Genomic DNA, 20,629 nt, shown 5'->3' on the forward strand with positions numbered 1-20,629 from the left:
TAGTTTTGTAATTCAGTTTGCATTTTGGTAAACTCTGCTGCTATTCATCATTAGCAAAGAAAACACTTAGAAACATTAATATCTGGATCACTCATTTCATTTACACTCTAATTGTTCTTAAAAAGCTCCAGGTAGTGCAGGGGAGGTTTGTTAGTTTCACAATTTCATGATTAGAGGACAAATCCACCTTAGCTGCTTAATGTTAATAATATTCTGTAGATACTCCCCACAGCATTTCAGTGCATTGCTTCTCATCAGACCACACGAGATCTGAATCTGCATCATCCCAGGATGGCCTTACCTCTGGGGCTGGACAAGGAAGGGTAGCTGCTGCGCAGGGAGTGAAAACTAAAAAGCACCAGGGGCATTACCCGTGAATAGCTCTGAAGAATGGCAGACAGCACTGAAATTTCGCTATTTCAGGATTTTGTCAACCAAAGCATGGATTGCGCTAGACAGTAAATAACAGAGTCTATATATCCCAATACATTTTTTTGTATCTCTTTATTAAGTTTTGGTGGCACTAGGCTGCAGTCTCCAGCCAGTACCTGCTCCCCCTTACACAGCTGACAAATGTCGCCAGGAAGAGCACAGATAATCACATCATCATAAATATGGTCAGCATCCCCGGCCAGGCAGCTCTGGAGAAAACCACAGACAAGAAACACAGAAGTGAAACCCCAGCCCGGGCTGCAGCTGTAATCGGTGGTGCTTTGTCAGCATTTTATTCTTCTCACTCGTTCTTCTCTCTTCTGCTTACCCTGAGCTCGCTGCAGGCTGGGGGAGGGAAGGGAAATGCCAGACTCAGCTGAAGTGAAAGTTAGCAACAGCTCCAGCGTTGGGGCTGCCAGGGAATCTGCTTCTGGGGAGACCCAGCTCTTAGCTCGGCCTCGATGCGCAAAACCAGCTCGCAGTCCCGGCCGCCAACCCGGTGCAGCTCGGCTCGCCGGGGGCAACTGATCCATTAGCCCCCCACAAGCCCCGGGGGCAAGTGGGGGGCAGCGTGACAGCAGCGAGCCAGGCTGAGCTGGCCGGGGGGGCCCGAGCGGAGCCCGCCCCCAACCCCGCCGCACCGACCGCAGCACAGGCAGCTCTTACCTGGGGGCCGAGGGCAGGGGGACCAGCCTACAGCGACTCCATGACAAATGGGTTTGTCCCGTCAGCTGAGAGAAGCGGAGCCAGAGCGCGGCGGAAACCCCGCCCCGGGCCCCTGCATAGGCGGAGAGGCCAGCCCGGGCGCAGGGAATTGCTCGCTCGGCTCGTCACTCACCGGCTGCTCCGCCCCGGTAGGGCCGCACGTAGCGCGCCTGCACGTGATGCTGGGGCCTGGCGAGGAGAGGCGGGAGCTGCGGGCTCAGGGTGGTGACGGGGGGCGGGCAGAGGCCGGTGAGGAGGACAGCGAGAGACAGGGGGAGGCGCTGGCGGAGGGAGAATGGCTGAAGAGAGCGGCTGGCGGGGCGGCGGAAGGACTAACAGGTCCACCCGGCTGGAACGGCCGTTTGTTTCGTTGGGCTGATGGCAGTGACGTCACTGTGTGGCGTGGGACCCTGACCCACGTCGTGTCTGCCCAGCCCTCTTCTCTGGTTGGGGCGGGAGCCCTGCCCGCCTGCGCGCGGGGTCCGGGCTCCCAGGGCCATGGCTGGGTAGTGGGCGGCCAGTGGAAATGCCTGGCACGCTGCGCACAACGCACATAGCTCAGAGAGCGGGGTCCTTGCCAGTGCGGCAGAGCACAGCATGGCTGGGGGGGGGGGGGGCAAGGGTTTGACCTCCCAACCTTGAAAGTGCCCCCTTTAAAAGGACAACAGTAAAAAGAGTTGCCATGGGCTAGGCTGAGCTCGTTTAATGTGGTCAGTTTCGGTTGGGGTGGGTTCTCGTTTCCTCCAAATTCCATTGGTGCTGCTGCTGCCTTTCAGTGAATTAGTGGTGCTAGCTAGCTCTACATAGTCCTGCCACTAACTTTAAGTTGCTGCCAGCTCTAGGTTGTTCCTGACTAGATTGCAGATGTACCTACCACACATAGATTTTCCCAGAGAGACATATTTCCACGGAGGATGAGAACTGTAGAAGAGGCCAGTAATATATAACACTGCTCTACAGCCAAAATGCTTCTGAAATAAATGTAGTCAAACTTTACTAATTCTCGGTCACTGAGAACGAAAATGATGCTTAAAATTGTTGATTGGCTCTAGTTTTCAAGATATGCTATTGGGTCAGTATATATGACCCTTGACTTGGGAATGGCGGAGAATAAGTGAGTTATAAAGGGAAAGGATCTCAATTTAAACCAGAAATGACTAAAATACATCTTTGACTGGATCTATGAATAAATCTATGACTGGGTTTGGACAGTACTTGCTTTTTAGGCAAAACAATGAATGATGCAATCTGAAGCTGGTATTGCGTCATACATGATATGAATTGCATCTTGTTATTCCTAGAAGTCATGGATGATGCAGTCATAACGAAGCTTACATCACTCTGCTGAACAAATTGCCCTATATCAGCTCTAGAAATCATACAGTGTCTTGCTCTCTTATTTGTCAGGGTTTGATTTTGCAAAGGGACACATTTCTGTTTAGCCAAAGTGAGCAGAGATGCCTCGTACTTGTGTGAACAGTGCAAATAACTTCTGCTATGTTTGTGGTGAAGTGACTTTTGCATCACAAAAGCTCAGTATAACCACTATGGTTAAGAAAGCCTATCACCTTTATTTTGGCTGCAAAATTGGAGATCAGGACAAGAGGTGGGCCCCACATATATGCTGCAACACTTGTGCAACAAATCTTCGCCAGTGGTTGAACAGGAAAAGGAAATCTATGCCTTTTGCAGTGCCAATGATTTGGAGAGAACCAACAGATCATACCAGCAATTGTTACTTCTGCATGGTGCCTCCAGTTGGGAAAGGTGGGTCAAAGAAAAAAAAGTGGACTGTGCATTATCCAAACATTCCATCAGCTATACGCCCAGTACCCCACGGAGAAGGACTGCCGGTTCCTGATGCACCAGAATCATTCTCACTTGAGTCAGATGAGGAAGAGGATGAAACTTCTGGTCCTGAACCACCAATGTCACAGGACCCACATTTTCTCCCATCCTCCTCCTCTGAACCACACCTCATAACACAAGGTGAACTGAATGACCTTGTCAGGGATTTGGAACTACCCAAGAGTAAGGCAGAGCTGTTGGGCTCCAGACTACAGCAGTGGAATCTCCTGGCAGGTGATGTTAGGGTTTCCATGTTCCGTGACCGTCAAAAGGATCTTGTCCCATTCTTCTTCATGGAAGGTGATTTTGTAGCCTGCAACAACATCGATGGTGTGATGGCAGCCCTCAACATCATTCACGATCTAGATGAGTGGAGACTGTTCATTGATTCATCGAAGACGAGTCTTAAAGCTGTTTTACTGCATAATGGCAATGTTTCGCCATCAATTCTACTTGGTCATGCACTCCATATGCAGGAAACCTATGACAACATGAAACAACTTTTGAGGTGCATAAACTATGACCAACATCAGTGGCAGCTTTGTGGCGATTTGAAGGTTGTTGCTCTCTTGCTTGGTCTGCAGACTGGATACACAAAGTACTACTGTTTTCTCTGTGAATGGGAGAGTGGTGCAAGAGATTCCCATTATATCAAGAAAGATTGGCCACTCCGACAGTCATTGGAGCCTGGGACGAAAAGTGTTCAGCATCCACCACTTGTTGAATCAAGGAAGATTTTGTTACCACCCTTACACATCAAGCTGGGTCTGATGAAGAACTTTGTCAAGGCCATTGACAAAACACAAGCAGCTTTCAAGTACCTCCATGGAAAATTTCCAAGGTTAAGTGAAGCTAAGATAAAGGAAGGTGTCTTTGTTGGTCCTCAGATTCGTGAACTTCTTCGAGATGATACATTTGACCATGCACTGCGTGGCAAGGAAAAGACGGCATGGAAAGCCTTCCAGTTAGTGGCAATAAATTTTCTCGGCAACAACAAGGCAGACAACTACAGGTTGTTGGTGGAAAACCTCCTCAAGGCATACAAAAGCCTTGGTTGCAACATGTCACTAAAGATACATTTTTTGCACTCTCATCTAGATTTTTTTCCGCCGAACTGCGGAGCAGTGAGCGACGAGCACGGCGAGCGATTTCACCAGGACATTGCAACAATGGAGAAACGCTATCAGAGCAAATGGAGCCCATCAATGCTTGCAGACTATTGCTGGACAGTGACAAGAGATGCTCCATTTAATGAATACAAGAGACAAGTCAAGAAGCGCCCAGTAGACACTGAATAGGACTAAACTACATAATAGTTTTTTGCCTTTTGTTTCATAATACATTTTATTTATATAACCCTTTTGCTGATTTTTAAAGTGTTACATAAACAGGACAGGTGAAATATTATCATGTAAAGCAACCATAAATACATGAAAAGACCTAGGTTTACAATTTATGATTAAAACTCTACTATCTACAAAATATACATAGACATAAAATGTAAAAACTTAAATATCTTAGAAACAGTAGCCAATTAGTTGTTTTAATTGTCATATTTGAATTCAGAACATCAAAATACATAATAAATAGCACATTTTATCTCTGAAGCAGACGACTTCTCAAAAATTGTAGACCAGTGTAATCAGCCTTATTACAAAAGAGGAGGTACTCTTCTAATAGAGCACCTTTTTTCGTTTGCAGATGTCTACAAATTTTCAAATGGAGGTGTGGACCCCTTTGGAAATCTTAGACATAGGTTGCAGATCCCCAGTGGTTCATGGGCCACATGGTAACCATTGTTCTATGGTAACAGCAACCTTTTGTGGACCCCTTAGTCATTGTCTGTGGACCCAGACCACAGTTTGAAAACCCTTGGAATAAATTAACAAACATTTAGAATGAAAGGTACTAATGCTTGATAATGAGTTAGGTATAAGGTATGTTTTCAGAGGTGATTATGCATTATAAATATTTTGAGACAAATTCAGAGAGCGGTTGTAACCTACACACCCGATGGCAGGAAAGGCAAATGTCTTTGTCCTATTTTATCTTACATTTGCCTTTCCTGCCATCGGGTGTGTAGGTTACAACCGCTCTCTGAATTTGTCTCAAAATATTTATAATGCATAATCACCTCTGAAAACATACCTTACATCCTCCTGCTAATTGCTATGCCAGGGATGACTCCTCTTTCTCCTGGTAATGTTCCATTGGCTTGTAAATTACACCCACCTATCAATGTGTAATTTAGATCACTTCTGAATTTGTCCCTTTGTGTTTACCTCCCTTGCAACAAAGATTGACCTAAATAATATTTCCCAGCTAGCTTCTGACTCAATAGAATTTTCCTGTCCATTCTATGTTCCCCAGTTGTGCCCTTTGACTGAATTTGATGTTGCAAGAGAAATTCTGCAATTTCAGCCATCGTCCTTCAACCTGAAGTCTGATGACCCTTCACCTGTATAACTCACTTTTAACTGAAAATCTGGGTTGTGGAGAGACGAGCTTAGTGATCTAAGCATCATGGTTTGAATAGTGTACCTATATTCATTAGAACCATAGGCTTAAATCTTGTTAGAGTCTGCTCAACCTTCATAGGTTAGAGGATGCACTTTACTTTTGTGTAGGTGAGTCAATCAAGCTCTTAACAACAAAGATGCTGTCTGTTTCAAGTGGGTTTTAAGAGCCAAATTTTCAACAACAAAAAAAGAACAAAAGTTATGATTGGTTTTGTGCACAGATATTTGAAACAAGCATTTGCCATGATTGTGCAGGAAAACCAAGTGTTTGCGCACACAATTGGTCTATTAGGTTTCTAAATGGTCAGTTGTGCATATGAATAAATATCCAAAAACAGATTTTGCCTCAGAATAGGGAGATGACGACAACACAGGATGGAAAAGGAATGAGAGAATACACAGGATAGTTGGTAGAAAAGTATTTTTCTTTGTCTTTGGAGTAACTTAGGTTAAGGATTTTGATAGCAAATGTTACCTTAAAACAAAAAGCTTTTATTCAGGCAAAACACTGAGTGACTTCAGTAGTGTGTTTTTTGAGGTGCAAGACTGGACCTCGTATTTATTATGAAATTATTGTAGCATCAGCAATGTCTGTTTTATTTCAGAACTGACTCTAGCATAAATGATATTTAACTGTTCTTTATTGTTTCTTCTAAGAATAATTATATAGTACTTAATGTATTTCTATGGTGTTTATCACCATAGTACTTGAGCATATTATCTGAGGATGTATATTAGACCTTTAACTTATTGTAGGTTTTACTAGAACAGAACCTGGTTACTGAGGAGAAAGAGGACTCCGAGGAAGCATTCTGGGATTTGTAAAGAAACCCACACTGCTGACTAATTTTAGGGCTCTAGGCTGAAGTTCCATGGGTAGGGAGGACTGGAACTTGTATCTCCTCTGCTGCAGTGATGGACCAAGACTGACAAATGAGCTAAGAGAGGTGAAAACATTATCTAGTTTCCCTCCCAATCTTTCCAGGAGATTACGGGTAGCAGGGAAATGTAGTCCCTCCTAGCAGCCATATTTGTAGTCCTGGCAAAACCTGCTGGGGAGGATATATAATTAGCACCCTTCCCACAAAGAGGGAGACAGGTTTTGCTGATATACTTTTTTGGAGTGTGGAAGGTTAGGCAAGTAAGCCTACTTTATGTCTTTATTTATTTTTAAGCCTATGTTTTGGCTGTGGAGAGGCATAAATAACACAGGTAGAGGAATTTTTTAGTTTATATACTCCAAGGATGGCTGTGCCTTTTTTCTGTTTTGGCCAGCCACAAGGTTCCTGAGTGACTGCATAACTCTGCTAGGAAAGAGCCTGCAATAAATATTTTGTAGTGGTAGGTTTTGTAGATTGCTAGTGGAGTAAACTTCATACTCGTGGGCCTATAAGAAAGTCATACTCCAGGCTCCCACAAATTCCACATTCCATTGTAGGTAGATAATATGTGCATTTCTTTTTAGTTCACTGTTGCCATGTTTTTGTTGGATTTTTTTTTCTTTGCAACATCTATGGTATATTTCTTTGCACTTGTTTTAATAAATAAGCTGTCTTTTTCAAATAATTGTGATTACTGGTATAGGGACAATAAATCAGTTGCTATGTGTACACTTACCAACCTGTTGTTTTTCTCTTTTCTTCATGTCTATGTTTCTCTTTCCTCCCTGCTGTTTCTCTTTTCCCTTCCTTTCCTATCATTCCTTCGTTTTTGGCTTCTCCCACTTTACCTTTTTCTGATTTTTTTCGCTCCTCTTAATATACCTTCTTATTTCCTAACTGCCATGTCCCAAAAGCAGAGGAAAAATTTGAAAGGAAGGTGTAGACATAAAAATACACAAATATGTAAAATTTATTTCTTTAAGGTAAGTAACACGTTCTCTAATGTCAGCATTTATTTTGTAAATAACTTGCAGTAATATGAAAGAGATCATAGCAGGTTTATGTGGGATGGAAGTAAAGATGTATATAAAATGTGGGACGGCCCTCGAAAGGCTCACTCCTACACTATTTTCTCAGGCAAAATACCCATTGAAGTCAGTCAACGTAGGGACTGATTTAGCAAGATATTCAAGTAAGCACATGTCTGTCTTCAAGCATGTTGGTAATCCCACTGACTTCAATGGGACTATGTGTGCTTAATTACGCAGGGGCTTAATTAAATACCTTGCTGAGTTGGGACCATAATGAATATCTGTCATTCTGTCCATCTGTATGTGTATATATATAAATGGAAGTTTCCCCTGAGTAGAGTAAGGAATATATAATCATAAGCAGGAAAACCATGAAACTCCAAACTTCAGTACATATAATTATCTGCAATTAATTCAAACCAGGGGTGTGTGGATTTCCCCTTCTGCAGCTACCCACCCTGAAGTAGGAATAGGGCAAGACCCACCACATCCCTGAAAACCCATAAATGACCCACCAAATCTTGGATGGTAGAGAAATTCCATGGATATCTTGGCATCCACAAATTACAGGGGTACCTGCACAGAGAGTTTATGGGTTTTTTTAGTCATCTCCATCACCCTTGGCAACACTGCTCCCTGTGGAACCTTGTATCCATAGTCTTCCCACTAGCTGGTGCTCCAACCCACTCTGAGGTAGTTTAGATGTTGGATCCAAATTTCTACAGATCAGGTAGTTAAACACCTAAGTATTGTCACTTACACCCGCAATTAATTGTGGATGCAAAATGAGAGGCCAGGTTAAAAATGTCCCTTTCAACAAAATACAGCAGAATTCTTAGAATTAGAATTGTCAGTTGCTGTGTTATTTATAGTAGCTTTGTGGGGAACAGCTTTCCTAGAGCCACCAGCTTTACTTTCTATTGAATCAGGCGACAGAACGATAATTTTTGATTTATGAAGTGTGCCCTCAGAGAACACATTCCTTTCAAGACACAAAAAGCTGCACATCTCATTACAATGCAGAGATGATTTCTCTGTGTGTGAAACCTTTCAGGCTGAAAATAACAAAACCCAACAGAGAGTAAAAAATCTTGCAATAATAACTGCAAAGAATAGTAATCAATCAGCCAAACAAGCCATGTTAACTAGAACATCAGAAAAACATTGGGGGTGGGATCAATAAAGGGAGTTATGTGTTGCAAGACTCAGTGTCACAGTACTTCACATTTAGGTGCCTAAAAAAAATCATAGAACAACACTGTAATACACAAAGTCGTATTTAGGTGCCTAGGTTCTGCCTTATACAATGAATGTGGAGAGATAGTTGCCTTAAAATCTGATCAACAAAAACCAACTAAGTGCAGAGATGCTGACAACAGGGGTATATGCTAACCCCTGCCTGTCTTTCGGAGATGGTCACCTATCTCTGCTTCCAATCTACAAATGGGAACCTGCCACCTGGAGAGTCAGGCACCTTTGGTATCTAAGCTGCTGCTTGTGGGAATGAGTTAGGCGCCTCACTCCACACAAAGCAGGGCATGGAGGAGTGCTGCCAGCATCCACCTTATAGCTTTTAGCCTAGTAGCTAGAGTATGTGCCTGGAATGTGGGAGACCCAGATTCAATTCCCCCCTCTCTATTGGGGTGGAGGACTAATTAGGGGGATCTACTTCTCAGGAGAGTGCTCTAGCACAGAGTTCTGAGATATTGTGATGTGAGGCTCCCTCAGTCTCTCCTGTTGAAGCTATTCCACTGTGGATAAATAATGAGTGACTGGGGGAGTGGATGCCCCGGCCCAATCACTATTTAAGTATTTATCCACAGTGGAAGTGGAACAGTGACTGGGCGAGAGAGAGGAAAGGACTCTGTGGTTGGGACATCCACCTGGCAGTTGGAGACCTGATCACCCTGCTCCAGTCATTCTTTCATTATTTATTCACAGTGGAACAGCTTCAACAGGAGAGATGAAAGGAAATCCACATCAGACTATCTCATAGTTCAGTGGTTAGAGCACTCTCCTGAGAAGTGAAAGACTCCACTCTTCAAATCTTTTCTCCACGCTCTGGCAAAGAGGGAGGAATTGGACCTGGGTCTCCCACAGCCCAGGCAAATGCTCTAACTGCTGGACTAAAAGCAACAGGGGGTGTCAGCAGTGCCTACCTCTCCCTCCCTCAGAGTTTTGAATGGGACCTGATAGGCATGCTCAGAAGCCCCGCATGTGACTTAAGTGGCTTAATATCTATCTTGGCTCCAGTTCATGAGTCACTCTGGGACTTAGGCAGCAGATAGGCACCCAAGTGCCTAGAGCAAGGCGGCAGCAGCATGCATGCCCAAGTGTCTAAAACTCAGATGCCTAGGTTAGCTGCTGAGTGAGTTAGGCATCTACATAGAGTTAGGCAGCAGCCAAGTGGGAGTTTCGTGGATTGCAGTGGTGCGCATGGATAGGGATCAGGGTGGTCGGGGGAGGAACAAGGGGTTGAATGGGGGCAGGGGTCGGGGGGGCAGTCAGAATGGGGCATTGGATGGGGCAGCAGGGGGCAGTCAGGGGACAGGGAGAAGGGGTGGTTGGATGGGGGAGGGGTCCCGGGGGGGGCAATCAGGAATGAGAGGAGGGGTTGGATGGGGTGGCGGGAGTCCGGGGGTGGTCAGGGGATGCGGAGCGGGGGTGTGTGGATGGAACAGGGGTCCCGGGGGGAGCCGTCAGGGAACAGAGGGGGTTGGATGGGGCAGATAGGAGGTGGGGGACGGGCCATGACCCCCTCCCCTAACCGGCCCTCCATACAATTTACGAAACCCGATGCAGCCCTCAGGCCAAAAAGTTTGCCCGCCCCTGCCTTATGTGTTTGGGGAAATGACTTCAAGTGAGCAATAATATTCTGTCTGTGTCTTTCTGTACTGTATCCCACTGTCAGTTACATTTTAACTGCATGGTATATTGTGAGCTGATCTTGCAGTCCATACTAGGACAAAATAGTCTATGGGAAATCTGCCTGAGTAAAATTGCAGAATTGGGCTCCTTATATGATTCCATACAAAATGAATCACTTCAGTGAAAAACAAAACAAAACACCAGTAAATTAAGTATTATTTGCCACTTCAGGCCCTATAAAGGACTGTGGTAAAAATATAAATTCTGTTTAATAAAATATCCCTAACATCTTCAGAGGCCCTTCAATGCTGGGGATTTTCTGAAGACTCTAGCATTTGTTACCAAGAGAACAGAGATTGACTAACCATTCTTAAAATAGGCAGAATTATCCTAGGATTAGGATTTATCCAGCGATCAAATTTCTGTTTTATTTTAGACACCATCATACAGTAGGTTCAGTAGTCAGATACTAAGCCATGTTACTAAATTAAAATACACTTACAATTTTTGGATGCTGGTGTTAATATTTTCTAAAGAGTATTTAAGCATTAATTTGCAGGGGAAAAACACATCAGGAATTGCACTTTACAGACAGGAGACCTGATCCTGCAAGGTGATGAGAAACCTGAAATCCTGGAATCACACAGACTGGGGTGGGGGTGAGGGAACGAGATCTGTAACCTACCATCTTTGGAGTGAGTCATCACAGGATGACTTTTTCTTTAGGTTACTGGTTCAGCTAGAACCTTGGTGAATAACTATTGCATTTTTTCTCCTCTGATGGCTGTTAAGTTGCCTATATGAAACTAATGTGATGGTTTCAGTCAAGCTCCTAGATAAATGTCAGTGTCATAAACTCCACTACCCTAACTGGTGCCCAATGAACAAACAGGCATTATTAGGCTATCATTTTACCACCCCTACAGAGCTAGTCCCTGCACATCAAGGATGAGGCCCATTAAATGTTGTGATATAGGGAAGCTGGGCCTGTCATTATCTGTGCTGTACATGTTCAGTGGACAAACAGAGGCCTATAGTCTCCAATACTCAGTCATTCTTCCTGAGTGCTAAATTCTCTGACATTCATACTCCCACTAATTCAGACACAAGGCAGAAATTCCATATTAGGACAGGCATGTCATGAAGGAAGCACATTATCTCTTAAGCCTTGTCTACATTCCATTTTTTGTAAGAATTCTCATTACTGCTAATACTGATACAGCTGCATTGATGTTAGCCAGGCTGGGATCTCTAGCATAGATGTCTCTCTAGCTCCAGCAGCCATTTTCAGTAGCACCCGGCCAGTTAGACGTGCAGGGCTGCTTGACAGAATGCTGAAAATTGCTGCTGGAGAGAGATCTCCATTAGGGCTCCTCCCAACACTGGCACATCTGGGCAGGTGTTTACAAAAACTTCACTGGTAAGATTCCTACAGTAGACAAAACCACAAAGTCTGATTTAGCTACCTAACCCATAGCATTCCAATTGCTGACTCCTGCTAAGTGTGACTTCCCAGCACACGTTTGCTCTGTGTGTTGGTGAGATCACATTTACCCCAGAAAGTCTGCTGCAGCATGAAAGGCATCACATTGGGTCACATATATCCTTATTCCTTTTTTACAAGTTATTTTTTGTTTACAAAATAAATCTCCAAAACCCCAAAATTAAATTTTAACCGTAAATCATACAAGAAGATGAACCACGTAGTAGTAGTAGCAGTAAAATCAATCTCTTTAACCCTTTCATCCCCAATTGTTTTTACTATCACATGCAAAACAGACCACAGAAGTGGCTCTTATGATTAAAGGGTTGATCAGTCTATTTTCCTTGTGCCAGGAATCCCCACCCTGCAAGAGTTAGATAGTGGGGCTGATTATGTAGTTTTTATTCAACAATTAGTCCCAGTGAAGTCAGCAAGAATACTTAAATTGAGTAAGGATTGCAGAATCTGGCTGCAGAGCAATGCCTTTTCTCCTTGAGTTAAAAAGGAATCTCTAGTTATCAGCATTAGTACTCTTCTAGCACAGGGTCTTTTTTCCAGTCCCTTGTTCCAGGAAGCATGCCAGACAAGAAGTCTGACCCTGGGAGAAAGCCTTAGGAGCTCTGCTCCACAATTGGAAGCAATGAGTGAACTCTGATGAGACCCACCTGGATTGGATATACAGCCAGGCCTGTAATAGCACTGTCGCACACAGACTCACAATTTATTTTTATTGGAATGAAAGCCGTGTACAGTCTTTGAAGAAATGCTCTATTGCAGGGGTGGCCAACCTGAGCCTGAGAAGGAGCCAGAATTTACCAAAGAGTCACAGTAAGACATCAACAGCACCCCATGAGTTCCCTCCTCCTCCCCCCCCCCCGCTCCCAGCACCTCCCGTCCACCGGCAGCGCCTCCCCCTCCTTCCCCACACCTCCTGATCAGCTGTTTCGTTGCATGCAGGATGGGGGGGGGGGAAGGACATGGCAGGCTCAAGGGAGGGGGTGGGAAGGGCTGGAGTGGGGGCAGGGCCTGTGGCAGAGCCAGGGCTTGAGCAGTGAGTACCCCCCCGGCACATTGGAAAGTTGGCGCCTGCAGCTCCAGCCCCAGAGTCGGTACCTATACAAGGAGCCGCATATTAACTTCTGAAGAGCCGCATGTGGCTCCGGAGACACAGGTTGGCCACCCCTACTCTATTGATAGTTTTTTGTGATGGAAATTCTTTAGGGGCAGCTGTTGCAAACAGAAAAAGAGTTTGCTCTTAATCTCTCCATCTACTGCCTGCATGCTGTTTGTTCTCTGTTCCAGGACTGCTGTATATAGTTTATTTACACTTATATATATATATCCAGACTTAGTGATTTCTCCTCCAGTGAAAAGCCAGCCTGCAAGGCTCTCTCATGTATATCTCAGTAGAAGGCAACAATATTTTTGTTATTTTCAAACAATACTGATCTTTACTATCAGCCTGCTTTAGTAAATACATTTTGGCATAAACAAAAAAATATAAACAGCAAAACTTGAAACAAAATTAAAAGGTTATATTTTGTGAACTGTTCCCAAGTAAGGAGCCCTTACTGCCACAAGCAGCCAGAACATCTCAGCTAATCTCAGTTGCCCTATGGAGTATAGAAATAAAATTATGAAAGAGGATGGGGATTTGGAAGAGAATGCAGACAGACAAACCAACTCCCTTCTGACATCCCAATCTCACCACTCACCAGTACATTGCTCCAAGGATGACAACAGCGGAGAGTGAAGTGAAGGAGCTGCATCTGTCACAATCCTACCATTCAACAATAGGGTATTCATGGGTGAGCACGAGAGGGAGATGGGAGGAGAGCAGAACCCTGGTTCTGATCCAAAGCCTAATGAAGTCCATGGAAAAACTCCCATTAGTCATTTTGGGAGAGTATGCCAGCTCAACTTCTCACTTAGTGTAGATAGCATTTTTAATCTGAGAAACTCAGAGTCACAGGGCAACTGTATATTTCCTCTTAGTCGTTTAGCATAGGCACCCACTCTCCAGCTTCTGGCTCCCTCGTGACCAGCGTATCTCCAGGCTGAACAGTTGCCTACCTTCTGTGTTAGTCCCAGCAAAAGACAGTCTGCCTAAACAGGCCTGTTTACTTTCTCTTCAGAAGCTAACAACAGAGTAGAACCTCAGAGTTACAAACACCTCGGGAATGGAGGTTGTTCATAACTCTGAAACATTCATAATTCTGAACAAAATGTTGTGGTTGTTCTTTCAAAAGTTTACAACTAAACATGGACTTAGTAAAGTTTCAAAGCTATATTATGTAGAAGAAAAATGGTGTTTTTAACCATCCTAATTTCAGTGAAACAAGCACAGAAACAGTTCCCTTACCTTGTCAAAACATTTTTTTTAACTTTCCCTTTATTATTTTAGTAGTTTGTGTTTAACACAGTACTGTACTGTATTTGCCTTTTTTTTTTGCAAGGGGGCGGGGGAGTCGCTGCTGCTGCCTGATTGTGTACTTCTGGTTCCAAATGAGGTGGGTTTGACTGGTCAGTTTGTAAGGCTATGTCTACACTACAGCCAGCAGCGATGCTCTGAGATCGATCCACCTGCAGTCAATTTAGAGAGGCTAGTGAAGACCCACCCAATCAACAGCAGATCGCTCTCCAGGCGACCCCTGTACTCTGTCCCCAAGGAGAAGAGTAAGGTAAGTCGATGGGAGAGTGTAGACCACATGGTAGTGTAGACATAACCTAACTCTGGTGTTTGTAATTCTGAGGTTCTACTGTAATTGCCAACAGTTAAGTTACCACAGTTGTTTCTATGCAAGCATATTTTATTCTTAAACTAAAAGTGCTACAGAGAAAACATATTCAAATCAATTAAAGAATCTACACACATGCTAAGAACCTTACTAGAGATCACCTCCCAACCCCCATTTCCACAAAGGCTCTGGCCAGTGTCAGTCCTTCCAACCTTTCCCTGAGTATGAGGCTCTCCATGGATCAGGGGTCCTGCCTGTCTGCTGGATCAGAATGAAGGCCCAGGTGTAAACTGAGCCATAGAGAGACTGTGGTATGTCTAAGGTCAAAGAGTAAGTTAATGGCATGTGAAGGAGAACAAGGGTGGTAGAACCAGGAGGGTAGTAGGAGCTAGTGCCCCCACAATAGAAATACTGCCGAAGCTAATTTATGTTTCCAATTCCACTTACCCATCCCCTCTGACTCCACCCCACTCTCCCCAGCTCCATTTACTGCCTCTCCATTGGCTGATTGGCTCTCAATTCCAAACAATCAGGTTATGGCCAGCATCCCTCCCCTCCAGCAATGGGTTGGGGCAGGGCATCTTTCCACTCTGCTATTCAAGGTGCATGGCTGCTGCTTCTGGTGGAGAACCCAAGAATCCTAAAGCTTATTCCCATGCTCTAAACACTAGCTCACACACCCAAACTATTGGTCTTTATATTTACTTTTTAAAAACAATATAAGTAGCTAATGTTTCTCACAGTGGATTCAGAAGTGTAAATAGACAAATAAAGTTGTTATGGTAACATGAATAAATGTGGCTTAGACTTATTTACAAAACACTTTGCAGATGGCAATAAGCAAACATTTCAGTTTAACAGCTGCCAAGGATCCTTGTTTGATAACTCTCAGTGTTTTAATCAGTAGCACTTTGACTAAGCATAGTTACTGATTGCGTGGACAGTGGGTATGATGGTAGAAGTGCGATTAGCTTGGATCCTGTATGTACATGTTTGAAACTTGTTCACACTTGCCTTAATCAATATGGGGTTTGTTAGTTGCAGTAAGCGCATGGGGGGGGGGGGGAATTTTCCCCCCCTAATTCAGCTGAGCTAGAGAAACACATTCATGACATTGTATCTCACGGTCAGTGCTGCCTGTTACTGCAGGGCTTTTCTGGCAGGCATTTGTTTTGAAGAGAAGAAACTCTTTGCATTTAGGCTCGATATTTGTAGTCTTCTCTGGCTTGTTGTAGTATGGATTTTGCTTTTTTGTTTTTGTCTTTTGTCATTAATTGTGGATATGAACTTGGCAAGGCATGTGTTTTGTTAGCTCAGCAAGGTCTCCTAGCAGTTTTTAAGAGCATTTTGCAAGATGAGGATTTTCATAGCTTTTGAAGGATTTTGTGAATCTTTTGACATTTCATCAGACCAAACTGTACAAGCTGTAAAACTGATGATAAAGGTAGGTGTTTAACTAATTATCAAGCTAATTATTTTTAATTTTGATATGTTTAATTTATGGTTTAAATACATGTATAATATAAATGTATACTGCATAGTATTCCCTGCCCTAATGTAAGGGAGTTCATTTTATAGGTCTTCTGGCTGCCTATCCCTGATTTCTGTGTAAGGCTTCTGAGACTCTTACTGCCTGATTTTTCAGATTTAGCCTAGCTCTGCTTGTTGCAATATGAAAGATGGGGGCAGCAGGCAAAGCTACCGTTATACTACCATTATAATAGACAGGCTCCTGGTGAAAGTTAGAGCAATCTCGGGGCTACTTTAACTTGCATTTGGCTGCCAGCAGCCAACCCCAAGGGGCATTTCCCTCAAGTAAGAATCCTCAGGAATTCAATAGCACACTGGTTACACATCTCTTTCTCCCTAACCATGTTTCCCACATAGACTCTACTGTACAGGTGGGATGGAATCCCTTCCTGATCAGATCTGCCAGCTTTATGGTCCTTCTATGCTACCAGAAAAGCATAAAAATCTAGCCCTTATTCTTTAACAGGGAAATATTCAGAAACAAACTTTTACCTTGTAAAGGTACAGGAGATAGATAATGTTCACTTCTTACATGTGTAACATACATAACATGTCTAGGCACTTCGTCTTCTGCGGAAAGCAAGTGAGGGAGGGCTCATATCTGGTGCTGATACAATGTAGTATATTCTGGAATCAGGACAGAAATATTAAAAGTGGATACATAAATCTGAGTTTACTTTTGGGGGTTGTTTTCTTTTTATGATGGTTTACAGGCTCAGTGGCATTGTGTCAGAGCAAATTCAGACAAGCATTGGTCTCTCTGCGAAGGCATCTTTTTGAACCACTGACAACAAGTGCCACAATTTTATGTGAAATCTGATTGTCTCCTTCACCAGCAGCTCTGGGAAGGGTGTTCCAGTTCATGGGAGCAACCGGGAAAGTGTTCAGAGCTAGCGTGTGTTTGTGTAGAGAGTCAAGGGAACAGTCAATGGAGGAAGGAAGACCCTGTGGGACGCCCCAGTCAAGGCTGGAATTAAAAGAGAGACTTGAGTCCCCAGAGGTCTCAAATTGTCACCACTGAACTCCAGGCACATGTGCAGCAACTTGCACTCTACATTACATGGTGCCAGAATGATCACAGTGACATTTTAACTTGCTCCTTGTGAGATGAGACTCCTGTGATTCAGGAGTCCCTCTGGCTGCAGGTTTAGCTGCATTGTCTGAATTAACCCTATATTGTTTTATGCATTTACTTTGACACAGCAAGAAAAAGCACTATTTATGTCACGTTCATCCTTTCAAGGAGAGAGTCCAGAGTTCTTGCATAGTCAGGCTCACACTTTAAAAATGGCTTCTAATTTTGGTGTCCACAAGTTCTGATGCCAGCTGTGAATATGTAGGGTGAGATTTTCAAAAGCACTCAGTTTGGTTTAACTCTGCTCCCCCTGAAGTCAATGGGCGTTTTTTACATGAGATCAGATAGGCCAGGAGTCGGCAACCTTTCAGAAGCGGTGTGCCGAGTCTTCATTTATTCACTCTAATTTAAGGTTTCACGTGCCAATAATACATTTTAACATTTTTAGAAGGTCTCTTTCTATAAGTCTATAATATATAACTAAACTATTGTTGGATGTAAAGTAAATAAGGTTTTTAAAATGTTCAAGAAGCTTCATTTAAAATTAAATTAAAATGCAGAGCCCCCTGGACTGGTGGCAAGGACCTGGGCAGTGTGAGTGTGACTGAAAATCTGCTTGTGTGCCGCCTTTGGCACGCGTGCCATAGGTTGCCTACCCCTGAGATAGGCCAATACAGAGCTCTTTAGAAAATCCCACCTGACATCTAATTCAGGTACCTAAATATTCATTTAGGTGCCTCATTTTAGGCACCCAAGTTTGATGCTGGTAGTCTAGGTCCCTAAAGTTGGGCACCCAAACATATGCGGTAACCAAAAGCAGAGGCCACTTGGGAAAACTTGAGCTTTCATAACTCCCCAGCAAGAAGGTCACAGCCTCTGTATTTTTGCTTTAGCTTTGTGTCACTTGTAATAGATCAGATGTATTCATTTGTAGCAGCAAAACTTCATCACGTTCTTTAGCCTCCTATACAGAGAATTTATGTAATTTATAAGCAAAAAATAAACCTAGCCTAAATCAAGGGTCTTAGATCTCAACACTATTTTCTTTTCAAAACAAGGTATAAATCTTGTATCTAGCAGTTGTATGTTCTTAGAACACTTTACTTCGACTGTAAGCCCTGTGGGGCAAAGAGCATTTTCTAAGGCACTACTGTAATATACATACACCAATAATGAATGCAGATTTGTTCTGGGTAGGAATCACTGCTGCATAGACGTTCTTTTCACAATTTATTATTCATTTTTAGGATTATTTCCACATTCCACTTTCTGAAGACAAACAAGGCAGACGATATTTGGAGTTGACCTATGCAGGAGCAATACTAAAGGACAACTGGATCCTTGCTGACATAGGAATATCAGTTTCCTCGACTATTAAATGTGTTGTTAAGGTACAGTATGATTAAAAAACTGATCGTCTTAAGTTGTCCAGAAATTGTGTGTTGTTTGGTTCTCCTTCTAGACCCTGTGCTAAATTTAACATCACTAAGCAGCAGTAGAAAATATCTGACCTCAAGAGTAGCCCCCTGACCTTCAAAGAATGAGTGTAAAAAGTTGTTATGGTAACATGAATGATTGGGCTTGCATCTATTTACATGGAACTTTAAAGACTGTAAAAATAGGGTCTCGCTACAGAAATTGAATTTGTGGAATGAAAGACCTTTACAAATAGGGAGAAAAAGCCTGATACAGCACAATACCCATTTCCCACTGTGGGCAATAGATTTAGGAGGATCTTGTCAGCAATATATTTCTGTCACCCCCAAATCCATTCCTTCCCTCAGTATCTGTGATCACAAATTGACTTTAGGTCATGATCTGTCATTTTTCCTCTGCTGAATATATACCTTGGCAGTCAGTTGCTGCTGCTCCTTCATGAAGTGCAGAAAAGCTAAAGGTAAATTGCATTAAATAGAAAAATAGCACTTGTCTCTCTACTCCCACTTGCACAGGCTTCCAGTAAGCTAAGTGCAGCAAGTTTTAAGTACAGCACATAGTATAGTCTTTATAATACTATTGTTGAGAATAGAGAGAGAGAGGCCACAGCTGGAACCTTGAACTTGAACCTCTTCGAATTTCAGAGGGTGTCGATTATATCCCAATCCTTGGCTCCAATCCTACCCCAATGGTTTTGGTTCTGAATTGGATTCTAAACCAGAATGAGCCATTTTTCCATTCATGGTTCAGTTGTGGACAAACTTGTGTGAGAAATGCTTACCATTCAGAGGTCTAATCTTGCAAGGTTGCCAGCATTCAAGATGACTGAAATCTCATAAGCAGCTGATCTCATGAGACTTTCACCATTTTGGGCTGAAATCTCAAAATCAACTATTGAGATTTTGAGACCATTAAAAACAATGATGAGCCCTGGCCCTTATTAGACCTCTAAGCTGAACCCTAAAGCCTAACCAAAGCCTATCCCTATATCTAGTGAGAACCAAGCATTCTGAGTTAATTTTAGAGGCATAGTTCTAAGAAGAATTATCATTCATTATAACTTAGCATCATGGTTTGGCTTCCTCCTTGCCATGGAGAATACCCATGGAAGAGGATCAGGGAACTGCAAGATTTCCTTGCAGAGTTTCATCTACATAATCCCTGAAAGGGAAAGGATCTGGGGGCAGGAGGGGTGGAGACTTGGAGATCTGTGGAGTAAGGCCTCTTGACCCAGTGCATTCACTGGTTCTCCAGGGAAGGGCTCTTCCCCATCTCCCTCTCTATAGAGGCAGGAACTCATCCACGTGGATGGCTCATCTTTTATTTGGTTCCATTGGCCTCCCTCTCCTCTAGTAACACAACTGCACCAGGAGACATGCTGTCACTGATTGGGTCCACCTGCCCCTGTAGGTGCTTAGTAGCAGCTGCAGAGGACATGAGTGGGAGTTGAGAGCTCCCAGCTGTATAAATTTCCCGCTGAATTTTTGCATGGAAATGTGGTGTGGTAGGAGGGGACAGCGCCATAGAAAGTGGAAATTGCTTTGCTTCGACCCTGGCTCCAGCCTCAGTCCAATTCAAAATAAAACTGTTTATCAAGAACTAGTTTATTTCAGTTTGTGAAATGTGAAAAAAGAAAAAAAATCAAACAGGTGCTCCCTGCATTGTACTATCTAAAACAGCATGTATGATGCAAAAATTCAGAACACCAAAATCTTACTTTGCAATTCCGCTGTAACTGGAAAATCTCTTCTTCCTTCATTCTCAGGAAATAGAAAATATATTTCATCTTGCTTTCTAAATGCACCTATATTGAAATAACCTGGGTTTTTCTTGTTGTGTATAGCAAAAGTCACTCTTTTGCTGGAATACATGAGGAGGAGTTAAAATTTCAGGGGAATAACTCCTAATTCTGTATTACAGTTCTATGCCAACACTATTAAAGGAAATAAGCAATGCAAAAGATGTCACAAAATACAATAGCAACTTAGGCTGGTACGGTTTGGTAAAATAACTGTATCCTTAATATATAACTAAGGAAAACATGACATATATGATGTCTTTTGGGCATAATTTTCAAACCTG

The 20,629-nt window shown here is 43.2% G+C and overlaps 2 protein-coding genes across 3 annotated transcripts in view; one reads left to right on the forward strand and one right to left on the reverse strand.

The window, feature by feature from the left end:
• The window catches only part of RNF13 (ring finger protein 13), a 135,722-nt gene extending 134,110 nt beyond the window's left edge, over positions 1 to 1,612 (reverse strand). Inside the window, exon 1 of one of the 2 annotated variants that reach the window (XM_042853660.2) lies at positions 1,271 to 1,612. The gene's annotated coding sequence lies outside the window, so the exon portion shown is untranslated. Of the gene's footprint in view, positions 1 to 1,098 lie in introns of both variants that reach the window. The other variant, XM_005308214.4, reaches the window with a different exon arrangement.
• A 13,810-nt stretch (positions 1,613 to 15,422) lies between these two features.
• ANKUB1 (ankyrin repeat and ubiquitin domain containing 1) overlaps positions 15,423 to 20,629 on the forward strand; it is a 35,589-nt gene continuing 30,382 nt past the window's right edge. The window contains 2 exon segments of the mRNA XM_008173638.4: positions 15,423 to 15,949; positions 18,358 to 18,501. Coding sequence (XP_008171860.2) covers positions 15,860 to 15,949; positions 18,358 to 18,501 — 234 coding nt within the window. The 5' untranslated portion in view covers positions 15,423 to 15,859.

Source organism: Chrysemys picta, chromosome 9 (genome assembly GCF_011386835.1).
Source record: "Chrysemys picta bellii isolate R12L10 chromosome 9, ASM1138683v2, whole genome shotgun sequence".
NCBI lineage: Eukaryota > Metazoa > Chordata > Testudines > Emydidae > Chrysemys > Chrysemys picta.